The sequence below is a fragment of the Acromyrmex echinatior genome, chromosome 8, assembly GCF_024713525.1.
Source record: "Acromyrmex echinatior isolate Ae372 chromosome 8, ASM2471352v2, whole genome shotgun sequence".
NCBI classification, from domain to species: Eukaryota; Metazoa; Arthropoda; class Insecta; order Hymenoptera; family Formicidae; genus Acromyrmex; species Acromyrmex echinatior.
The window spans coordinates 10,563,633-10,583,760 of NC_141859.1; the positions used below are offsets into that span (position 1 = coordinate 10,563,633).

General features: G+C 35.7%; 4 protein-coding genes and 1 long non-coding RNA gene across 13 annotated transcripts; 2 read left to right on the forward strand and 3 right to left on the reverse strand.

The window, feature by feature from the left end:
- Window positions 1-184: 184 nt before the first annotated feature.
- Window positions 185-4,524, reverse strand: ArfGAP3 (ADP-ribosylation factor GTPase activating protein 3). 2 transcript variants are annotated; one of them, XM_011065117.2, is made up of 8 exons: window positions 3,868-4,157; window positions 2,725-2,916; window positions 2,483-2,614; window positions 2,360-2,392; window positions 1,420-1,719; window positions 1,074-1,345; window positions 616-964; window positions 185-532 (listed from the first exon to the last, which is right to left on the reverse strand). In XM_011065117.2, exons 1-8 carry the CDS (start codon window positions 3,940-3,942, stop codon window positions 281-283), a joined length of 1,605 nt encoding a protein of 534 aa, XP_011063419.1. In that variant the 5' UTR covers window positions 3,943-4,157; the 3' UTR covers window positions 185-280. The 2 variants fall into 2 exon arrangements, with proteins under 2 accessions (XP_011063419.1, XP_011063420.1); XM_011065118.2 differs by lacking the exon at window positions 2,360-2,392 and having other exon boundaries at window positions 3,868-4,524.
- Window positions 4,308-7,264, reverse strand: LOC105151419 (uncharacterized). 3 transcript variants are annotated; one of them, XM_011065114.2, is made up of 7 exons: window positions 7,129-7,264; window positions 6,006-6,191; window positions 5,865-5,928; window positions 5,646-5,770; window positions 5,352-5,568; window positions 4,826-4,959; window positions 4,308-4,708 (listed from the first exon to the last, which is right to left on the reverse strand). In XM_011065114.2, the coding sequence occupies exons 2-7, from the start codon at window positions 6,182-6,184 to the stop codon at window positions 4,546-4,548; spliced, it is 882 nt and encodes a 293-aa protein (XP_011063416.1). In that variant the 5' UTR covers window positions 6,185-6,191; window positions 7,129-7,264; the 3' UTR covers window positions 4,308-4,545. The 3 variants fall into 3 exon arrangements, with proteins under 3 accessions (XP_011063416.1, XP_011063417.1, XP_011063415.1); XM_011065115.2 differs by having other exon boundaries at window positions 4,806-4,959; XM_011065113.2 differs by having other exon boundaries at window positions 4,796-4,959.
- LOC105151417 (MIT domain-containing protein 1) lies at window positions 7,212-14,699 on the forward strand. Of its 4 annotated transcripts, none has more exons than XM_011065110.2 (5): window positions 7,212-7,351; window positions 11,668-11,842; window positions 11,975-12,213; window positions 13,999-14,192; window positions 14,267-14,699. In XM_011065110.2, the coding sequence occupies exons 2-5, from the start codon at window positions 11,722-11,724 to the stop codon at window positions 14,436-14,438; spliced, it is 726 nt and encodes a 241-aa protein (XP_011063412.1). In that variant the 5' UTR covers window positions 7,212-7,351; window positions 11,668-11,721; the 3' UTR covers window positions 14,439-14,699. The 4 variants fall into 4 exon arrangements, with proteins under 4 accessions (XP_011063412.1, XP_011063413.1, XP_087265241.1 ...); XM_011065111.2 differs by having other exon boundaries at window positions 7,221-7,351; window positions 11,657-11,842; XM_087409115.1 differs by having other exon boundaries at window positions 7,254-7,351; window positions 11,576-11,842.
- Window positions 14,470-19,803, reverse strand: insc (INSC spindle orientation adaptor protein). Its single transcript, XM_011065108.2, has 5 exons — window positions 19,381-19,803; window positions 18,618-18,938; window positions 16,270-16,692; window positions 15,828-16,035; window positions 14,470-15,756 (listed from the first exon to the last, which is right to left on the reverse strand). The coding sequence occupies exons 1-5, from the start codon at window positions 19,668-19,670 to the stop codon at window positions 14,773-14,775; spliced, it is 2,226 nt and encodes a 741-aa protein (XP_011063410.1). The 5' UTR covers window positions 19,671-19,803; the 3' UTR covers window positions 14,470-14,772.
- Window positions 16,597-20,113, forward strand: LOC147908745 (uncharacterized). 3 transcript variants are annotated; one of them, XR_015546045.1, is made up of 2 exons: window positions 16,597-16,709; window positions 19,803-20,113. It is a non-coding gene; the product is annotated as an uncharacterized LOC147908745 (long non-coding RNA). The 3 variants fall into 3 exon arrangements; XR_015546046.1 differs by lacking the exon at window positions 16,597-16,709 and adding an exon at window positions 16,888-18,218; XR_015546044.1 differs by lacking the exon at window positions 16,597-16,709 and adding an exon at window positions 16,895-18,206.
- The last annotated feature ends 15 nt before the right edge of the window (window positions 20,114-20,128 follow it).

The window sequence follows — 20,128 nt, forward strand, 5'->3', positions numbered from 1 at the left end:
AAAAAAACACATTTTTTGCTGTTCATTTTAAAAATCATTTAATAAGGTTCAAGGTCTTTCCGTCGAATATGGCCAACCCTGTATGTGTGTGTGTGTGTGTGTGTGTGTGTGTGTGTGTGTATACATATATACACACACATATATATTCATGCGCAACACATCCGAAGAATAAGTTACGCGGAAGCTCAATTAAAAGCTTTTATTTACAACTCTGAACAATGGACAAAACTGGGTCCGAATAAGTAGTGTAACAGTTTTCATAAAATGCGATAGATTCCATTTAGAGTCCATAACGATCCTGTATAGAAGAAACCGCCGCGTTCGCGAGCGAGCTGAGTCTCCCAGCAACCTTGTTTACACCTTGACGCACGCTTTCTCGGACATCATCGAGATCTACGACTCCAGCTCTTCCCGCAGTCAGACGCATGGATAACGAGGATGTGGGCGAGGTTGGAGAGTTTTCGCCAAAATAATCGGCCGATGAGATGCTGGATGAGCCCTCGAATCGCCGTAAATTATTCTTACGTTCCCACTGAAAATTCAGATATCCAAGAATAAGTATAAAAAAAGAAAACATTTTTTTTTTGAAAAGTTACATTTATAATTTATTCATACCGCATTATCGGAAGTACTGTCTTGAAAATATTGCTCCGAACTGATAGCCTTAGCGCTACCAAATTTCTTCTGAGCTTCGCCGCCTTCCATAATAGACGAGATTTTTGTATCGCTCTTGGTAATTGTGCTTCGAGTGGAGGGGCCTAATCGTTTAGGCGGTTCCGGTTCTGCCACGACTACAATTTCGTCGCTGCGCGAAGACGGCTTGCTGTTAGCGTAAACCGAATAAAATTCATCTAAAGTAAAGAAAGATTCTGTTTCGCCAGAGAGCACCTCCATTGATGTTACGATTCCTTTCGACTCTTGTGTTATTGTCTTCATGTCGCCAAGGGCGGAGTGAGTCGCACCACTAAAAAAAAAAGGGAAGAAAAGATAACTTATACATAAACTCTTTAAACAAATGTTATATGTGTTTCTTGAAATGTATGAGAATGAGATAGAGCGCGTATTTTTAATACCTTCGTGCATTAAATCCCATTCCAAGACGTTCCGCCTGTGAGGCTTTTGACGGATCCAGATGCTTCGCTCTCTCTTCCACTTTCTTGGCCTGTTGAGTCAAATTGTGTTCGTATCGCTGAGCTAGACGAGTAGCGAGTTCCTCTTGTTCTTCCTTTGTCACTTCTTTATTCTTTTCTTGCGCCAGTTTATGTGCTTCTGCAACGCTTTTCTCCAGTTCATCAAAATTAGTTTTAACCCTTTGAGCACCTAAACTCCCAGTTTTCTTCCCTAACTGTAATTAAAGGAACAATAATTGTAATATAATTTTGTGTTACAACTGTTATGTTAATCACGAAACAAACTTACTGCACCAGGACGTTTGGATTGACCTGTTCTGCCGCCTATAGTAGATTTTCTTTCAGACTGCAGATTGTTTGAGGTAGAATCAAAAAGTTTTACAGAAGGTTCCAGGGAATTAGAGGCAACTTCCGGTGCATTTTTTTCTGTACTATCATTACTTGGCACTGTATTAGATGTGAGGAATGCCTTTTCTTCTGTCGGAATTATCATTTCGTTCTGGAGCAAATCTAAATTCTCGTGTTGTTTGAAAAAATCTGGCTCGTTCGTTTCTTCTGACACAATTTCTGTGCCGTCCTCTAAATGCAACTGCAAAAAAGATTAATTAGATTAAAATATGGATGTTTTTAAAATGTTTGGCCAAACTTTACCTTTATGTATGTTAATGCATATTTGCATTATCACATGCTTATTGTTGTATTATATTGGTATCCAACGTTAATGTTTAATAATTTATGATAAAATCTTTCTGCTAATTTACAACTTTCAATGTTGATAATTTAGGAAAGAATACATTTGCGAACTTATGTTTAATATTTTTTTGGATAATCAATAAAATATACACTAATAAAGTTTGTCCAGTATTTTGCAAACATTCGGTACAAATTATTAAATATAACAGCCAAACGGAATAAATAAATATTTATCAGATATATATTAAAATACATCATATTAAAACACATATCTCAAAAATATATATGAATGATAAACAGTCTTGATAGCGAATTTTATTGTGATCATAAATGATGGATAGCATTTTGTAAACAATCAAACATACATATTTGTATAATTGTAGATTATCACACATGGAGAAGTGTGCGTCGGTATTGATTGCAATGACACATTTAAGTTTAGGAGTAAAAAGCTTTGTTAAGATGTCATAAGTGGATGTTAACAGAATTGCGAAAAAAAGAAGGAACTGATTTCTCAAAACATTTACTCAGCTCACCATTGTTTTATTTTTTGATGTAGGAAGGGAGACCTATAATTATTATATAATTCATAGTTAGGACGGATCTAATAATGCCTATCAAATATTACAAATATTCATTTAATAATCCTACATAAATACCTTTGTGTTATAACGACGCATCGCTTGGGCAGATGCCTGGCCCAATTTCTCCCTATACAGCATAGCCGCACGTGATTTATACTTCTGCTGGGCATCGTTCGTGGTACAGTTTTGTTGCGCAAAAAATTTTCTCTAAGGTAACAGTAACACAAGATGTGAACTTGTATACCGATTTACTGATTATCAATCAAATTTTTTTTCAATAAAAATTGAATTAAATGTTACAAGACATCGAAACTAACAGCATTAGCATTACCACCCAGCTGCATATTCCTCAACTGCAGCCATGTCCAGTTTGTGTCAAGTTGGGTGGATCTGACAAAGGTGAGATGAACTCCCAGACCACGATGCACCGCCGAGCAGTCGATGCACAAGAACACGCCGTATGTTACGCTGGCCCATGCTGGATTCTTTGCATTGCAATCGAAACATGTCTGAAAGAGAAAGAGAAAAAGATATGAATGTAATTTCTTGTAATTATGATGTTGCACAAAATGTAACATATTATTTTAAACATACTATTTTAAAGGATAGAAATAATAGGAAACGATATTATTTGGACAATAATATATTAGGTGTTGGAATTAATTCGTAGCGTTTTACAAGTGATGGGAAGTACTTTCATTAATGTATTTTTTAATGCTCATGTGAAATAAATAACATTCTTTCATTAAAAACGCTACGAATTAATTCCAACACCTAATACTTGACAAATAATGTGTTGAATCAAGACATTTACTAAACATGAAACAAGAATTGAAAAATTCACACTAAAAGACCTTTCCTTATTGTAAAGGATAAAGATTAAAATAATAAGCAATATTACAGCATATTTGAATATTAACTGAATAAATAATGATCCTTTTTACAAAGAGAAACCTGGAATTGTTAGAAAAGCAAATCGGTATATGAAAAATTCATTTAGATAAGAGAAATCCTTTTAGTTTAAAGAGTTTATATAATATAATTATGTAATAAAAAAAAATTTAGATAGATATATAAATATCCTTTTGCTAATCTATCTATTATGCCGAAAATTTCAAAGAAAGGTCCAGACATTCTTTTTTTGTGTTGTAGGCTAAAAGATTATTAGGATCAATGAATAAGTAAATACAAATTTGCAAAAGTTTCATTTCAACATTGTTGGTTAGGAAAACCGAGAAAATTGAACCATTGAAGAGTATTAAGCTTCAAAAATATAAGAAATCGTAAAATTCTAAAAGTTGTGGTACATAACACAACTGGAAGCTAGATTTCGCTGGAGGAATCGCAGTCGGACAGCGTAATGTCCATGATCCCGTCGTCCGATCGGTCTGATGGACCTGCACCCCGTCCCGCTTTATTCGCCGTCGATCTGCAGATCACGATATTCGCGTTCAACAAACCTTATTAGTCGGGATAGCTCGCAGCCTCTTGAATATCTCCTCGATGTCGGCCTTGCTGGGCGCAGAATCTGCCATTTTTGACGTGTCGTCAGCGCACGTCACGATGTAATTCTGGGACGCGTGGCGAAAGCTGGTACGTTACGCTCCAGGCCGCGGGCGCTGAGGAGTTCACTTCAGTGACGATGCATTCGGGAGCGGGAACGTAATGAGCGCAACAAGAAACGTACGAGGGAAACACACTATATTGTGGATAACGGAGACGCGAACCAGGTCATTTCACGATCCGCGAGGACGCGGAGTATCTGTGACGTTGCGCCGGACAAAACGCGTTTTACCTTATCAATCGCGAATGCTTGTATTATAAGCGACCTGTCTTATCGATCTCGCTCTGGTTCGTGTTCTCGCTAATTACATGGTACAATTATAAAAAAATCCTAATGTAAAGTCTAGAAGAAAATTTATTTAGGTCTCAACGCGTTGCGTCGCGAGATGAAATAGGTGTTACGAGATGGCGAATGGAAATCATAAATCTTGTACAAATTAACATCTTGTTTTATGTATAAATATCGTCTAATCATCTCGCGATCGGGGAATAGCTCACGTTCACTTTCTTCTCTTCTATGCTATTCAATGTGGAAGCCCGAAGCAAGATTATTATTTTAACTGGAGAAAGAAAGTCTATTCGTCCTGTTCGAGATTATAGAGCATTTGAAAACCAGCGTCTAGACTCGGTGGAAATCCCATGTCGGGATCAAGCAGCTGCAACGTCGGGACTTCACGGTACACGTTGCCGAATTCGTCGAGCTCTTCGAATTGCAGCTTGTTGGCCGCCTCATCCAGTCTGAAAAAAATTGATGACGAATATTTACACAAAATGCAGCGTACGTCCTGAGAAAATTATGTTATATGGCTCAATGCAGTCCAATACTTAGTACTACAAGCATTAAGTTTAAGTTGCCTCTGTCTCTCCATCATTTCCTCGACTTTCCTCTTTGTGTTCTCCTCGAATTTCAAGATGTATTCCTGGTAGTAATCATGCAACGCCGATACATCTCCCACGCCTGTCTCCAGCATTACTCTTTCCACGGCATCCTGATACAAAATACAAAAATCTAACATATAGATAACTAAACATTATTAGTTGCGTTCAACAGAAAAAGTTACTTTTTCTACTGAATGCAATCATTGTAACTAAAGATTATATTACAAAGCCTAGTCAAGAACAATTTTATCAAAACTTTTTCTCTCCTGAGAGAAAAAGATATATTTTCTCTCTGTATACATACTATTTCATTTTAACTTATACTGTATCTCAATTTATATTCTTAATTAGTTTTACAACGAGACAGTTAAGTTAAACTGAAATAGTAATAATATATCTTTCACACAGATTTCTCTCTGTTGTTTTGACAAAATTGGTCATGGACAGACTATTATAGAATCTCTAATTGTCACGATAATCGCGCAGCTTTCTCTCTTCTTACAGGAAATCCATGATCCTTCTGTTCAGTCGCTGCTTTCAACAGGAGAGTCATCCGCCTTAAAAAGTGATCCGCGGCGTCGGTAAGCGTTTCTATGGCTACATCTGACGAGTTTTCATATCCTATATGCGCTAACAAAGTGATCACAGTGTGCCTTAACAAATTTCGTGCAGTTTTTGGTGTTAAGTAATTTATAGTAGAATTATCTTTAAACGTATTCCTAAAACAATACAATTACAATAATTAATGTGATTATCTGTGTTGTTGTACAACAATTTAAGCTAATGCAAAAAATACCTTTTTGGTTGATAAGGCAGAAAATGGAACAGACTTCTAAAACATGTCATATCTTTTGAATCTTTTGAATCTTTTGAATCTGATGACTCTACAACAGTCATATTCCCAAGCACAGTTCCCTCTTCCTTTAAAAAAAAAAAGAGATTACCATATCAGTATATTTACTAGTAGTATATCATTAGCAAAAGCTTTGTACTGAGAGATCTGTTTAAATCTTACCATTGTACGTAATTGTTGATGAAGATTTATAGTGTTTAATACATGTATATTTCCCATTGGTAATCTATAATAAATATTAGTGAATGTTTAATAATGGATTAACTCATCATTTCATACATCAACATAGTAAATTATACTTACTGTAAATATTCAGGTTGCCGATCAATCCGGTAATCACAGTCTGTACTGTTTGAATCATCCATGACCTGTCGCCAAACATTTTCTATTAGATCTGGTGTTATCACTTCCTGTTTAATCGTCTCCCTTGCTGGCAACTCGCCCCACAGTCCGCTATTACTTATATTTTTGTTGGATTTCATTGTATACCTGAAAAAATATGTTGATTATTTTTACAATTGTTCATTGTATTTGTAGGAACAATTTGAAATAGAATCAGATTAATCAGAATATATATTAATCCTAAGTAAGTAATAAAGGCTGCTTTTCGCCGTTATTGAATTTTATATAGTATAATATTAAGAATGATGTAATGAAGATCGATATAATGTTTGTTGTCCATCATTAAAGAGTATTATATAGTAATTCTAGTGTCAAATAACTAGCTTTAATTCACAGCCCTTGTAATATCTATGTTAGATTTTATTTTTTGTTGGAAGTAAATGATCTATATAGTAAATGATATATATATATATATATATATATATATATATATATATACATATACATATAACAATACTTATATAATGTTATTACATTAATATAATGTTAGTACATTATATTATGATATAGTTTATATACATAACATACATAATTTATATTATGTACATAACATATATATTTTAAAACAAATTAAATGATAAAGGTTATGAGTTAAGGCAGGATGTAAAGTGCTAAATGAATGTTAATATTATGAATGTTAATAATTTCAATACAATGCTAAATGTTTCGACTCTCATTAGGTCATCCTCAGTAAGATAAAAATATATAAATAAAATAGATCGCAAATTACAAAAGTATCAAGTAACATGTTCAAATATAATTTATAACGATTGCATATGTTTTATATATATAATTATAAATATAAAACATTTTGATTTTACCCAATATATAAAATCATGTGTTAGGAAAATACCAATTAAAAATTCCCGCCAAATAATAACACTGCAATCATGTCACGTGCCGTCACATCAGCGTGACGTTCGGCGTACTTCAAGTAATCTCGAAACTCGATAGTGTTGTACGCGAGTCTTGTCAATTAAGTGTTGTAGGACCTTTTAAAGAATTAAGAAAAAAATCATCTCACCTAACGATCGTTCCTATACGAAGAGCTATAACGAAGTATAATCTTTCGCGCACAAGTGACTGTACAACTTCACATTTCTTTGTCAAGGATGTGCCAGCGTCACACACAACAATGGCCTGCTGCAATTAGATAGAGGTTAACATCACGGTGCGTCGCCAGTTGCGACACGTTGAAAAGATTCGCGTCGCAGGGTAAATCTTGTATCATAGCAACCATAGACGCGGTGAGTGTAAACTGCGCATTCTTATTGCATCTCGTTTTAGAAAGAGACAAAACATTAATAACAGGATTGGTTTGATACACATTCTGGAAGTTTGATATATATGAATGCGTATCATACGTAGAGTACGTATCAAACTTGTGTGTATGATACCTTTAACATAATCCTAACCTTTAATTTATTAATCTTATTAACTAAAAAACAATGTTTTAGATTTTTGAAGTTTTGAAGTATATTGCTGATTGGAAATAGCTCCAGAAATTTTTCAGTTTTATTAAAAATGTAATTTGCAAATAAAAAACGGAAAGGAAATAATACTGAAAATATAAATGCAGTACCCAGTGAGAAATAACAGTGGAATCGACATTAAATTGATGTCGATTCGACGTTGAATCGACGTCGATTCAATATAGATTTCATTATTATTTCTATATACATGAATTTGGTATACAATAATTTAGTAATTCGTTGTAATTTTTGTTCTTATTGCATGAATTTAATTTCAAGATACATATAATCTAATTATGCTATAATTTTCTAATTAATTTTCAATACAATTACATATTGTATTTCAAATTGTTGATATTGCAGTAAAATGTAAATTTGTTTTGTCAGTTCAAAACATCTAAATAAGATCATTGAATTAAAAAATTAGGTTATGTAATGTATAATACATAAATATATGAAAGTGGAGTAGTATCATATTTTAGTATCATATGTAAAATATCTAGTATATACGTATGATACACAGAGTATGATACGTTCCCATCCTGATTAAGAATTCACCTATCTTTCTCTAATTTCAAGTCACATTAAAGTAGAGACAAAAATCATTTGGAGGAAACAATAAACACGAGCTCTATATAATATACTGAATCGAACCATTAAGGAATGGAAACGTCCAGATTCTTACTCTCTAAACTTTTAAAATGAATCTCATGAAGAGTGAAATTTCACTCTTTTTCAAGATTGGCTCAATTTTCTCTTTTAGCTGGTCTGTTTTTTTATTCCTGCATTGTACTCTACAACTTTTTTCTCACTTCAACTAAATATCAGACATAAATCTATTTCACTTCTAGTTCCAAAAGTATAAAAATTATATATACGAGGGCAAATCAAGTATTCGTGTTAGTAATGAAGACGCAAGCTTTTCACAAAAATTTTTTTTATTTTTCAATGTAATCTCCTTTTAGAAGGATACACTTTTCTCAACGCTTCTGCCATTTTTTTAACCCTTCAGAAAAATACGATTTGTCAAACTCTGCAAAATAGGCCTCTGTTTCGGCGATGACCTCCTCATTCGACGTGAATTTCTTTCCACCGAGCCATTTTTTTCAAGTTTGGAAACAAGAAGAAGTCACAAGGGGCTAAATCCGGAGAATACGTGGATGCGGCAGCAATTCGTAGCGCAATTCGATCAATTTGACTGTGGCGACTGCGGAGGAACCAGTGTATTGTCCTGATGGAACAACACTTTTTCTTTCGCCAAATGGGGATGTTTTTTCTTCAATTCAACAAGGAATCGGTCCAATAAGTCAGCATAGTACTGCACCGTGATAGTTTTTCTTTTCCTTATGTAGTCGATGAAGATCACGCCTTGCACATTCCAAAAAACAGTGGTCATCACTTTTCTGAGAAATCACGTCTTGATCTTTTTCGGAACACGTTCGCCGAGTAAGGTCCACTGTTTTGATTGTAGCTTGGTCTCCGGTGTGTAGTAATGAATCCATGTTTCATCAATGGTTACGCAAAAACTCATTTGAATTGCACTTGAACAGCTCCAAACATTGCTTTGAAATTGATAACCGCATCGGCTTGTCTACCGTGAGCAATCTCATCTGTGAGTTGCACCCATCGGGCCGACAGCTTTTTCATTCCCAAGTTATCATGCAAAATATTGAATGCCATTCCGTACGACACTCCTACGGCCTCTGCTATTTCATGCACTTTCGTTCGGCGATCAGCGAGAACATGTCGTGGACTTTTTCAATGATTTTCTCAGTAACCACGTCTGCGGGCGGCCTGGGCGTTTCTCATCAAAAACAGACGAATGACCACGTTTGAATTCATTGAACCAATATCTGACGGTTGTCATAGATGGTGAAGAGTTCCCATAGACGGCATCCAACTTCGTTTTTATTTCTTCGCACGTTTTTCCATCCAAAAATAAAAAACGAATCACGGATCGATATTGCTCTTTTTCCATTGTATCGGAAAACATCAAACACTACGAAATTGCTGTCAAATCAAGACTATTGCACTCTGAAATTTTGTATGACGTTTGAAAAATGGTAGTACATGATATATACATGTAATGCCAACTTGAATCAGCAACGCCGCCTGTCTTGAAACATGAGTACTTACTGATTTGCCTTCGTATAATATATATATATATATATATATATATATATATATATTAGTTTAGTTATAGAAAACAGATCTACTTAAATTTCACTCCAAAGAATCTAGAGAGTAGGCAATGATATTCTGTTGCAAAAATTGTAAAGATACGGTTTTCTTTGTCAGGGATTCGCTGATTATGTTTTCCTATCATAAGCAGGAAAGAGTCAGAACAAGTATTCGTACGTTTATCTTCTTTTTCTCCTTCAGCTTCGTAGTTTTCTATAATTTAATATAGGGAAGGCGTGTCAGTATATTATATAGAACTCTGATATAACTGTATTATTTATATTATAATTTCTTGAATTAAAATAGATATATAATCAGACATACAATATAATGGTCGCATTCAGTAGACTCAATGGTTTATCACGCTATTGGATGATTTAAAAAAATACACCAATAGCAGCGCGCGTTTACGGACCCGCTCCTCAACAGTTGAGGGTGCGGTTCACTTGACGCCACAAATGTTTCGAATTTTTCATTGACCAATCGGAAGAAAGAATTTTATTAACTGACCAATCAAAAAATGCTTCGAAGCATCAAGTGGACCATAGCCTGAGTCTGCTGAACGCGGCCAATTAAGGTGCAGCTACAATAGAAGAAATAAGGAATTAGGAATAACTATTATTAACGATTTCAATGATTTCAACGATTTCCTATCAGAAACTGTGTATTCCAGTGTATCCGATATCTGATAAATTGAAATCTTTTTTTCTTATTCCTAATTCCTTATTCTTTCTATTGTGGCTGCACCCTTAAACTCCAGACAATGCGAAGGAATAGCGATAGCGATAGAAATAATATGATTTCAACTTATCAGAGGTAATGAATTAGATATACTAAATTAGATACACAGAATATACAGTTTTTGATAGATTGAAATTGTGTTATTTCTATTGCTATCATTATTTCTTTTGTATCCAGGGCTTTAAGTCTGTTCTACAATGTGCTCTTTATTTCGTGTTTCTTGCTTTTTCCTCCTTTTTCCCTCTCCAACCGTTTTATTGACAATTGTGTTTCTTACTACGTGTTTTTTGTTTCTTCTGAAGTTCATTAACTTTTATCTCGGGCGGACACAAAAAACCGGATGAAAAGCAAAAAGACATGAAAAATAACAAAAAGCAGAAAACAGAAAAAAAATTGTAGAATAAGGCTTTATGGTTATGGGAATGAGCTTTACGGTTAAAGATAAAAGTTAACGATCTTCGGAAAAAATAGGAAACATGTAGTAAGAAAGTACAATTGTCGATAAAACGATCACAAAGGGGAAAAAAGCAAGAGGTGAAAAGCAAGAAACAGGAAACAAAGAGTGCATTGTAGAATAGGCTTTATAGTTGCGAGAGAACAAGAGTTTCAAGATGGAGGGGCAACGCGTAGTGCGAGTGTCGCGAGCGATCTCTCGATAATCGATATTTGAAATTCGAATACAGACTGCATAATGGAGAACGTTTCGCACGCTCAAATTACGTTGACAAGATGTTCCTCTGCCGTTGCAATCGCCACTTTTACGAGTAATACGATCCTCCAGACTTCACACATACGAGAATATACTTATGTGAATGTTATCACCGCGGTCTAATTTATGTCTACACATTCGTAAACATTATTTATCCTTATTTAATATTTGATAAACAAAAAGGATGAAATGAATTCTTAAGCGTTGTTACAGTAAATCGAATCACAGACTATAGGCCTCTTCCTTTTAGCTGAACTTCTTGCACGGTTTATCTTTTCTCTTTTTCTCTCCAACGAAAGAAAGAAAAGAAAGAAAGATGAATCGTGCAAGAACTTTAACTAAAAAGAACAGACCTTATGTTTATTCAGCTATCGCCTGCGCTCAGATAAAGCCATCAGATTAGAAGAGACAAAGGTAACGATTCACGTACGATCGTGACTTATCGTTAGTATCCTTCTAGAATACACGGCTCAGCATTACACATCGTCGCGCTCTGAAACACGAGGTTAATACGATGGAATCCGCGGCGGTCTCGGTCTTGAAGCGAGCAGTGGAGATGGACAAGAAAGAACAATATACGATGGCATTGGTGTTGTACCAGGAAGGCGTGCAGATACTTCTTGACGCGGTAAAAGGTATACTATATAGATCAATATAGATACCTTTTGCTTCTAGTTTCATTTGTTAAGAGAAAAAAAAAGTGTTCAGTATATCAGCTTTATTATTACTGGTTTTATCAAGAAGTTCAAGATAATAAAACGATGCAGAAACGAAGGAAGCATTCAAGGTGGAATACCTTACGACCAAAGCGAGAGAGTATCTTGACAGAGCCGAGAAGGTGAAGAAATTGATCAGTACGAGGAAATTAGCTGGAATATACACAGAAATGATTAAAATTGAGGATGGATCGATGGGGTATGGCTACGCAAGTGTCTTCGGCAGATTCTTGGATGGTACCGTCACTTCAATTGACATCGAAGATCCATATATACGAGTCTTCCACCAGGTGTGTGCTGTTTGCATAAGTTCTGAAATACAATAGGTATAGTTAGTAAGCTTTAAATTACAATGGTGGCTCTACAATGGAAGTCGTAGTGGTCTTAAGTCGTAGAAAATTAGCCAATCACAGTACAATATGAAAAGAATAAGTGACTATGATTGGTTAATTTTCTACTTAAGACTCTACGGTCGTTATGACTTCTATTGTAGATAGAGATGAAAATTACTGGTAATTTACTTGATAAATTACGGTAAATTAGTTAGTAATTTTTGGAGACTGGTGAAATGGTAAATTTAGAAAAATTATAAAAAATAATTTGAAATAATGTAAAAGTAGTTAGCCTTTAATTATTACATTCATCAAAAACTTTATTTAACTCATATTTTCATTTTGATATTACATATTGGTATACAATTATATTGTATATGTATTATATTATTCTTTTAATTATATATTGAAAATTATATATTGAAATTCTTTTAATTATATAATATATGATAAAAGATTAGGTACATGGTCTAAGCTAAAGGAACTTCAAATAAGTTTGTTTTTAGGAATCTGAAAAAACGTAACAAGTACAATAATCTTGAACTATTTTGTACATATTTTGATTTTTTAAATTTGTATTTTTATATTTTTACTTTATAATTAAACTTATAAAACTTTCATTTATTTGCTTGCTATTTTAGTGACTAGACTGTTAGAGACAGTTTTTATTAGAGTAAAAACAAAGACACAATTATACATCAAAAATAAAATATAATCTTTTCGTAATTGCACTATTGTTGAAATATAGAATAATTTTAAATAATTCGGTAAGAAACTAGATTTTAAAATATAAAACAAGGAATTATGTAAAAAAATTATTGGAATTTTTAATCTATATTGTTTTTTATTTTTTCACTGTATTAAATCTCTAGGGAACCATATATTGAAAACGGCATTGATTAGATTTTACGTTTAGATTTAGTGAATAGTTCTATTATTATTCCATCAGAGATTTTTACTTCCGATTGCTGCCAATCGAAGATTAGCGAAAATGGAGAGAGTATGTGTTTCACCAAGGTAGATCGGTATTGATAATATCCATAACTACAATGTATTATATATTCTTATCAACTTTTGACTACTGACTTCTTATTGACCAAGCATGGTTTATAGCATGCAACTATTATATTTTCGTTGAGAAGAATATTGTTTTACATGCATTAATGTGAAAAATATAAATAAAACCTAATCTTTGTTGTGTATAAAACAATAAATTTTGTCAAAATTATCAATAAATTATCATTTTACTGTAATTTTATCGTAAGTTAATTGTAAAATTGAATTTGACTGTAATTTTACTTCTAATTGTAGAGACTCCAGATAAGATATTATCTAAAACAGTCGAATATAAGGAGAATAATCGACTATGATTGATTGATTTCTTACTTCTTAAAGTCTTAAAGTCTATTCAAATGTGTTCTTTGTTTCTTGTTTTTTATCTTTTGCTTTTTTCTCCTTTGTAACCGTCTTATCGATAATTTTATTTCTTGCTATGTATTTCTTCTTTCTTTTAAAATTCGTTATTTTTTATCTCAGGCAATATAAAATAAAAAAACTGGATAAGAAGCAAAAAGACAAAATGTAAAAAATAGCAAAAAGCAGAAAACAGAAAACAAAAAGCACATTGTAGAATAGGCTTAAGGCTTACTACTATCTAATGTGTTTCGAAACTAATACGTGAATGTATAATGATATGTAATTTGATATATTGTGCTGATTCCTATATTCTATCTTCTTTTATAGTGTCAGAATCTAGTCAGACTATGTGAGCTGGCAGTTCAAAAGTGCTGTGCACTGTCCAAGATATCCCTGCTTACGACTTACAATAAAGAAGCTGGCCAAGTCTCCAGATTGGCTGAGCTGAAAGAAAGTTTGGCGTCTCGTAATATTTCTTTTCATTTCTCTTTCTCCGAGACGTTACACGACAGACAAATTACGTAAGACCACAATACAATTATTACGTTCTGAAAATTTATTCCGAATTTATCAATTATCTTTCTTTTTATTTCAGACTGAGCAACGGATGGGTGATAAAAATCGGGCGTGGATTGGACTATTTTAAAACGCCGGAAGGTAAATTCGTTCTTGGTTCGTGCGATCTAGAATTAAGACCCTGCCAGGAGACTACTGTACACATTCTTCATCAAAACAATCTTATCGTGGACGGAGGACCATCAAAATAGGACATAATTAATATAATAAGATAATGGTTAATTATTGATTTACATTTTCTTTATGAATGTATATTATGGCACATTTTTTTAGTACGTGACAAAAAAAAAACATTTACATTTTTACAATACGCACCTCTTGCAATATGATGCGCGTCAAGAGTTATATATATATATTTAACAAAGATACTTATTTTCTTCACATTATTTTTTTACAATATAATTATTGTAATTATAATTCGCGATTATAAAATGTATTTACAATTTTTTTCATTGTGTGTAATCTCTCACTTATTTAATATTGTATGAATTATCGCAACAAATTCTTTTCCTTTCCAGAACTCCCTCAGTCTAGCGGGCTGTGATCCTTTGCCTTCGCGATTCCAATTTGTTTCGCAGCCTTTTTGCACGCTCGTCTCAATGATCTAGTATATCTGAACAAGCCCGTTTCCGCCTGCATCTCCTCATCCTTCTGATCCATTTGAGGTTCATTTACTCTGCATGATCTGGGCAAACAATCCCCACCGCCGACAGCGACCACTTGTCTCGCAATCTCCGGCTCTACGCAGAGTCGGGTCAACGCAGCTGCTGCGGTAATCTCCAGCCGTTGGTATGCGTCCTCCAAACCTGGTGGCCTCATTCGAAGAAAAGAAACTAATGCTACAGAGGCTCGTGCCTTTGCTAAATGCGATCGGCCTTCAGGAACCCGGGCCAGTTCACCGATTAATGCGGCAACTTGTTCCATCAGCCATACGTTACCGCCGGCGGATTTCTTCACGCTTCTTAGGAGCTTCTTTACGCTATCCTCCTCCAATATAATCGTAACGCATATTCTTGACTTGGACAATTGATTGAGCGCCGCGGCGGCCAACAACAAGGTTTGTGCGCAATTTGTATTCTCAACCAGCTGATTCAATGCCGGAATCAACGAGTCTACAAAAGGTTCAAGATACGGCAGACCTCGCGCATTGGTCCACGATGCCGTGATTTGCACTACCAAAGCGGTAGCTTCGGTCTTTTCCTTTTCGGAAGAGGATTCCGCACCCAGGAAATCCGTCAATAACTCAGGACCGCCTTCTCGGGCGAAATATTCGATCGCTGTCGCGGAACTGCACACGCTGGCCAGAGCACGTATCGTGATCGCAACAAGATCATTTGATAGTCGACTAGCGGTGACGAGACACGTTAAGAGAGCTTTTATGCCGGAACATCGAGCTATGCTGCTTCCCGCGCGAGGATCTGACAATCCTAAAGCCGTCAGGGCTGCCAGAGCGCCTCTAGCCACGGTACTATCCTCCCATGGAGCTTCCTCAAGACTTCGGACTATTTTCTGAAGAGATTTTTGTATCATTATTTTTTTTTTATGACTACTTTCAATAAATTTAAGATGATATAACTAACCTCGATGTAAAAATCTAAGCGCGTGTCGACTGTACTGTCGACGTATATTTTCATATTTTGCAATTGCGCGAGGATGCTTCTCAAACTACCCTGCTGTACCCTGCGAGGAGGAGGTGCACCTAATTGAGAGAGGATCGAAAATGCGGCTTCTTCTATATTGCGAAGAAGCTCCATTTCGCATCTGCCACCTTCCAGCCGAGTTATTTTCCTGCGCAACAATAATTAATGTAATTATTAAATTATAATTATTAATCATCACTTTTAAATATCAACAATTATCAACATGTATAGTTTTCTTGTTTTACAGTTAATCATGGATTTCGTACATAACATTAATTAAAGATAATTATCTCTAATTGATCGAATGCAATAATTCGGGATAATAAAGATGCCTGCTCATCTCGATATCATTATATAAGAGGATTAAAGAAAATGGACTTACTCCACAATACTCTGATAATGTTGCTCGAATTGTTCTGCGTTGACTAGAAGTTTGCTTGCGGCCGCGGTGGCTGCAGAAGACAACATCTTTAAATCCCGCGCGTGAACTTCGCCGGACATCATCCGGACTTCTCTGCGCGGTAAATTCTTGCTTTGCAACGTGTTGCCGCACTCGTTCTCGGTCATCGTAGTGAGGTCAGTGAGCCATGCCCTCATGGATGATGATTGACGATAATTTCTGGACTCCAACACGTCCCTGCCGGCGGCGATTGCTTCCGCGGCGTTAGTGGAAGCCCACGATTTCGTTATTGACGACTGAATGCTATCTTCCGGCGGCTCAGATGCGTACAGAAAATCACATAGACTTTCTTCCTCCAATACGGAGGAGGGTACTTTCGATGCATTGTCCTGATCTTCGTCAGCCCTGGAAAAGAAAGTTTGGTAAGCACAATAAGAAATTATTATTATTATATATAAAAAAACAATTAACTTTAAATATCACTCAGACAATAAAAAAACATCCTACTTTTCCAGATATTCTTGAAATATCTTTCAAATATCTCTGGGATTTCAGTTTATTTGACTTATCGTTACCCTTAAATTACACCACCTTAAACGAGTCATAGCGAGTCGACGCAGATCTCGGCACGATTATTGTCATTCTGTTACTGTGAGACGCATTGCAATGCAATGTATTCGTAATCGTCGTCGACCGCTTTTTTCTGAACAGACGGAAGCGCCAAGGGCAATTAGTGGCAACTTAAAAGCTGACTAATCGAACCGCTGCGAAGAATACTTCTTTTCCCCGCGCACGCGATGACTAATCTCCCACTTCTTCGATACGTTGCGTTGTATTGTAATGCGTCCACCTGCGCGCCGGTGCACGTTAGAGCTGAATTCCTTGTAGATTCGCTGTCGCGTACCGAAAGCACGGCCTAAACAGTTGACTCAAACCTCGGGCTAACCGACAGCTACAGCCTCGCGCTCATTCATTTATGTATTCTCCTCGTGCGGCACGTCGCATTGACTCACGTACGAATGTACACGGTGACGAACAGAAAAGCGCAACCGTACAAGGGAATCCAGCATGATTGGCATCCCGATCTCATAACGAATTTAACACCCGATGGAATACAAGAAATGTCCATACTTCTATCAATATAGATTAATTTTGATCTCTCAGTTTAACTTACTTTTTATTTTCTTCTAGTTTTTAAGAATAAAAAAAATAAAAAATAAATTGAATTGTTGAAGTTATTAGAAAAAAATAAAGAGAAAATTGAACTGTAAGATTAAAGTTAATTTACAGTAGTGGAAATAGAAATGCGCTTTGAATCATAGGTAATTCATGAAAAAATTATTGTAGCATATAAAACTATAAATTCGTTTTAAAGAGGACTAAAGAAAGAAAAAGCTCAGAATACACAGGTAGACTAGGATACAAAAGAATGGACTTTCCTTTTCCTACATTATTTCGTTTTGTTAATATCGCATTACTCAAGATGCAAGTTTATAATTGCATGTGCAATGATAGGTGTTTCCGGTACGACGATTTACATTATCGCGTTTTACAGCGTAGCAGTACGATTGTCAGTGCTTTTTAATCAGCGGAAAATAATGCGCAATCTAATGACCGCTCTGTCCAACCGCGAGATTCGTAATTGCGCACATATTTCATTTAATTGATTCGAATCCCTTTATTGTACGGTGAGACCTCATTACGTGCCGTAATAAGTCGGTTAGCTGTGCATACGAGGGCGTGATACGCATACAATGACTCGGCGATAAGCCGAGGCACCTTCACGGGCTGAGGACTGATAATCATCCACTCGAGGCCGGCGCATCTCTCGCTGTATTATGACACCCGAAGAGAGGAGCTCGATTCTCGAGCGTGCGTCATTGCTTACGACACAATATAAGCTGTGCGATACAATCCACGTATGTTCTCATGTACGCTTATTCTACATTATTTTGTATTGTTCGATTAAGTACGGAGACAGCGACAAAATTGCCTTACGTATCGCATTCCTTCAACCGATTGACTCATGCATTTCTCCAATCTTATCGCGACGATTTCCCGGGCGTTCTTCCGGTCCACATTGACACAGTTTTGAAAATTAAAAATTATTAATATCGTTATCGATAGTGCAGCTTTCCAAAGAACTATGCGCGTGTTGATTCAGACCCAATCATATTTTCTGAGTCAGCAATGTGCTAAAAAATGACGCACGAAATGAAGTAAAACGGATATGTCTGCAATTTGCTTCGCTTTTTCCTTATCCTTTTTTTTTTTAGTATGTGAGTCTTTAACTTTTTTTCTTTATTAATGTAAAATAATAACTTCCTCACCTTCGTTCTCGCGACGGGCTTCTTGCAGGTTTTTCTAACCGATTTCTCGCGAATATCTTGGAATCCTTTGGCGTGGACGTGTGCGTCGGTATCGGGGGAGATCCTTCCTCCAGCCATGGAGAAGCTGGCTGGAGCCTACGTCTCATCCGTTTTCTCCTCAATTTCCGCCTCGGAGTTGCGTTCTCATAAGCCTCCGAACAGTCCGATCTCTCGGAATCTGAGAATCCGGAGTCCTGGCTCTTGAAATCTTGACTCAAAGGACTGTAGGATCTGTTTTTTCTCTCGCACTCCTCCCCTTTATCTGTTTCCTCCATTGACATTCTAAATATTTAAATATTATTTTAAATATAATATTATTAATACATTAATTAATACAATATCATTAACATAATTAACTTGAATTGATCTCTTCCTGAATTTTTTTAATAAACTATAGACTTATAGACTATTAAAAAATGACTTTAGGGCAAGGGCAATTATTTTAAGAGCAATCATATTAAATTATTTACTATTGATATTGAAAACTAATATTGATGGTATCTAAAAATGATTTCGTATTTTTTGTTAAATAAATATAGAAATTGTGTGAGGCTATTTGGTCCTAGAATACATTGTTCTGATATCCAAACGCACTCACTGTCTTCACTATTTTCAGTTAATAAAGAAATACTGTAACTTTAAACAAAAATACTTTCAAAAAAAATAAAGAAATATTGAATTATATTATTTTGCAGCTTGGCGACGAATTGCTTATTCTACGTACCTACGACGTGTTATACTTTCATTGCGTATCAACGAAATCTGACACGCGTTTTGTTTTGTGTTCTCGTCGTTACAGACATGTATCGCGGTGATATTCATATCGTCGACTGTATCATTTTCTGACTTGGTCGAATCTTCTTCTTCTTCTTCTTTCTCTTCTTTTTCACGGACATGTTCGTTAAAAGAATAATGCGGAGGATCGTTTCTTCCTACAGAACGATCATCCTCCAGATCGTGTGAGGCCATTTGATCCCAGAACACTTTACTTTGATATCTCTTGAACGCACTCATGTTTCTTTCAATTTTTTTCACTTAACAAAGCTTGCAAAATGCTCGCCGAAATCAGGCAAAAAGAAACAGAGATAGAAATATCAAATTTTTATTTTTACTATTTCAAACCCTTGATTCTTTTACTGTTCACAGGAGCATATTGTAAACGAGCAAGGGAGTTTGATAAACGTTCGCGGGACCTCGAGGTGGCCAGGATGCGCCCAGGATACTTTGTGTTTTATGCCAACGGGGTGCTTTCACGACCCAGCGGAGCGCAACGACCCTCCCACGGTCGGTGGTCGCGTGGCTGCTTGGAGAACCACCGTATGGTGTCCGTCGCAACCCCCACAGACTGCTGTTTAATGGTGAGTCCCGCACGCGACACGTATGCTCTTCTTCTTCGGTAAAACTCTTCTTCGAATGAAACTTCGAACCACTTGGAGATTTTCGTACGAAATAATAATCTTTTCTCTTCGATC

Bases quoted from the DNA above. Each gene is read 5' to 3' on its own strand.
- ArfGAP3 (XM_011065117.2), bottom strand. From the start codon at position 3,942: ATGGCAGATTCTGCGCCCAGCAAGGCCGACATCGAGGAGATATTCAAG. The intron at 2,393-2,482 runs GTATTTATGTAG...TAATAATTATAG, and splicing joins TGCGTCGTTATAACACAAAG to GTCTCCCTTCCTACATCAAA. The intron at 1,720-2,359 runs GTGAGCTGAGTA...TCTTTTTTGCAG, and splicing joins CATCAAAAAATAAAACAATG to TTGCATTTAGAGGACGGCAC.
- LOC105151419 (XM_011065113.2), bottom strand. From the start codon at position 6,184: ATGAAATCCAACAAAAATATAAGTAATAGCGGACTGTGGGGCGAGTTG. The intron at 5,771-5,864 runs GTAAGATTTAAA...TTTTTTTTAAAG, and splicing joins ATCAACAATTACGTACAATG to GAAGAGGGAACTGTGCTTGG. The intron at 5,569-5,645 runs GTATTTTTTGCA...GTATTGTTTTAG, and splicing joins CTGCCTTATCAACCAAAAAG to GAATACGTTTAAAGATAATT.
- LOC105151417 (XM_011065110.2), top strand. From the start codon at position 11,722: ATGGAATCCGCGGCGGTCTCGGTCTTGAAGCGAGCAGTGGAGATGGAC. The intron at 11,843-11,974 runs GTATACTATATA...AAAACGATGCAG, and splicing joins ACTTCTTGACGCGGTAAAAG to AAACGAAGGAAGCATTCAAG. The intron at 12,214-13,998 runs GTGTGTGCTGTT...CTTCTTTTATAG, and splicing joins ATATACGAGTCTTCCACCAG to TGTCAGAATCTAGTCAGACT.
- insc (XM_011065108.2), bottom strand. From the start codon at position 19,670: ATGAGTGCGTTCAAGAGATATCAAAGTAAAGTGTTCTGGGATCAAATG. The intron at 16,693-18,617 runs GTGAGGAAGTTA...TTTCTTTTCCAG, and splicing joins AGCCCGTCGCGAGAACGAAG to GGCTGACGAAGATCAGGACA. The intron at 16,036-16,269 runs GTAAGTCCATTT...ATTGTTGCGCAG, and splicing joins CATTATCAGAGTATTGTGGA to GAAAATAACTCGGCTGGAAG.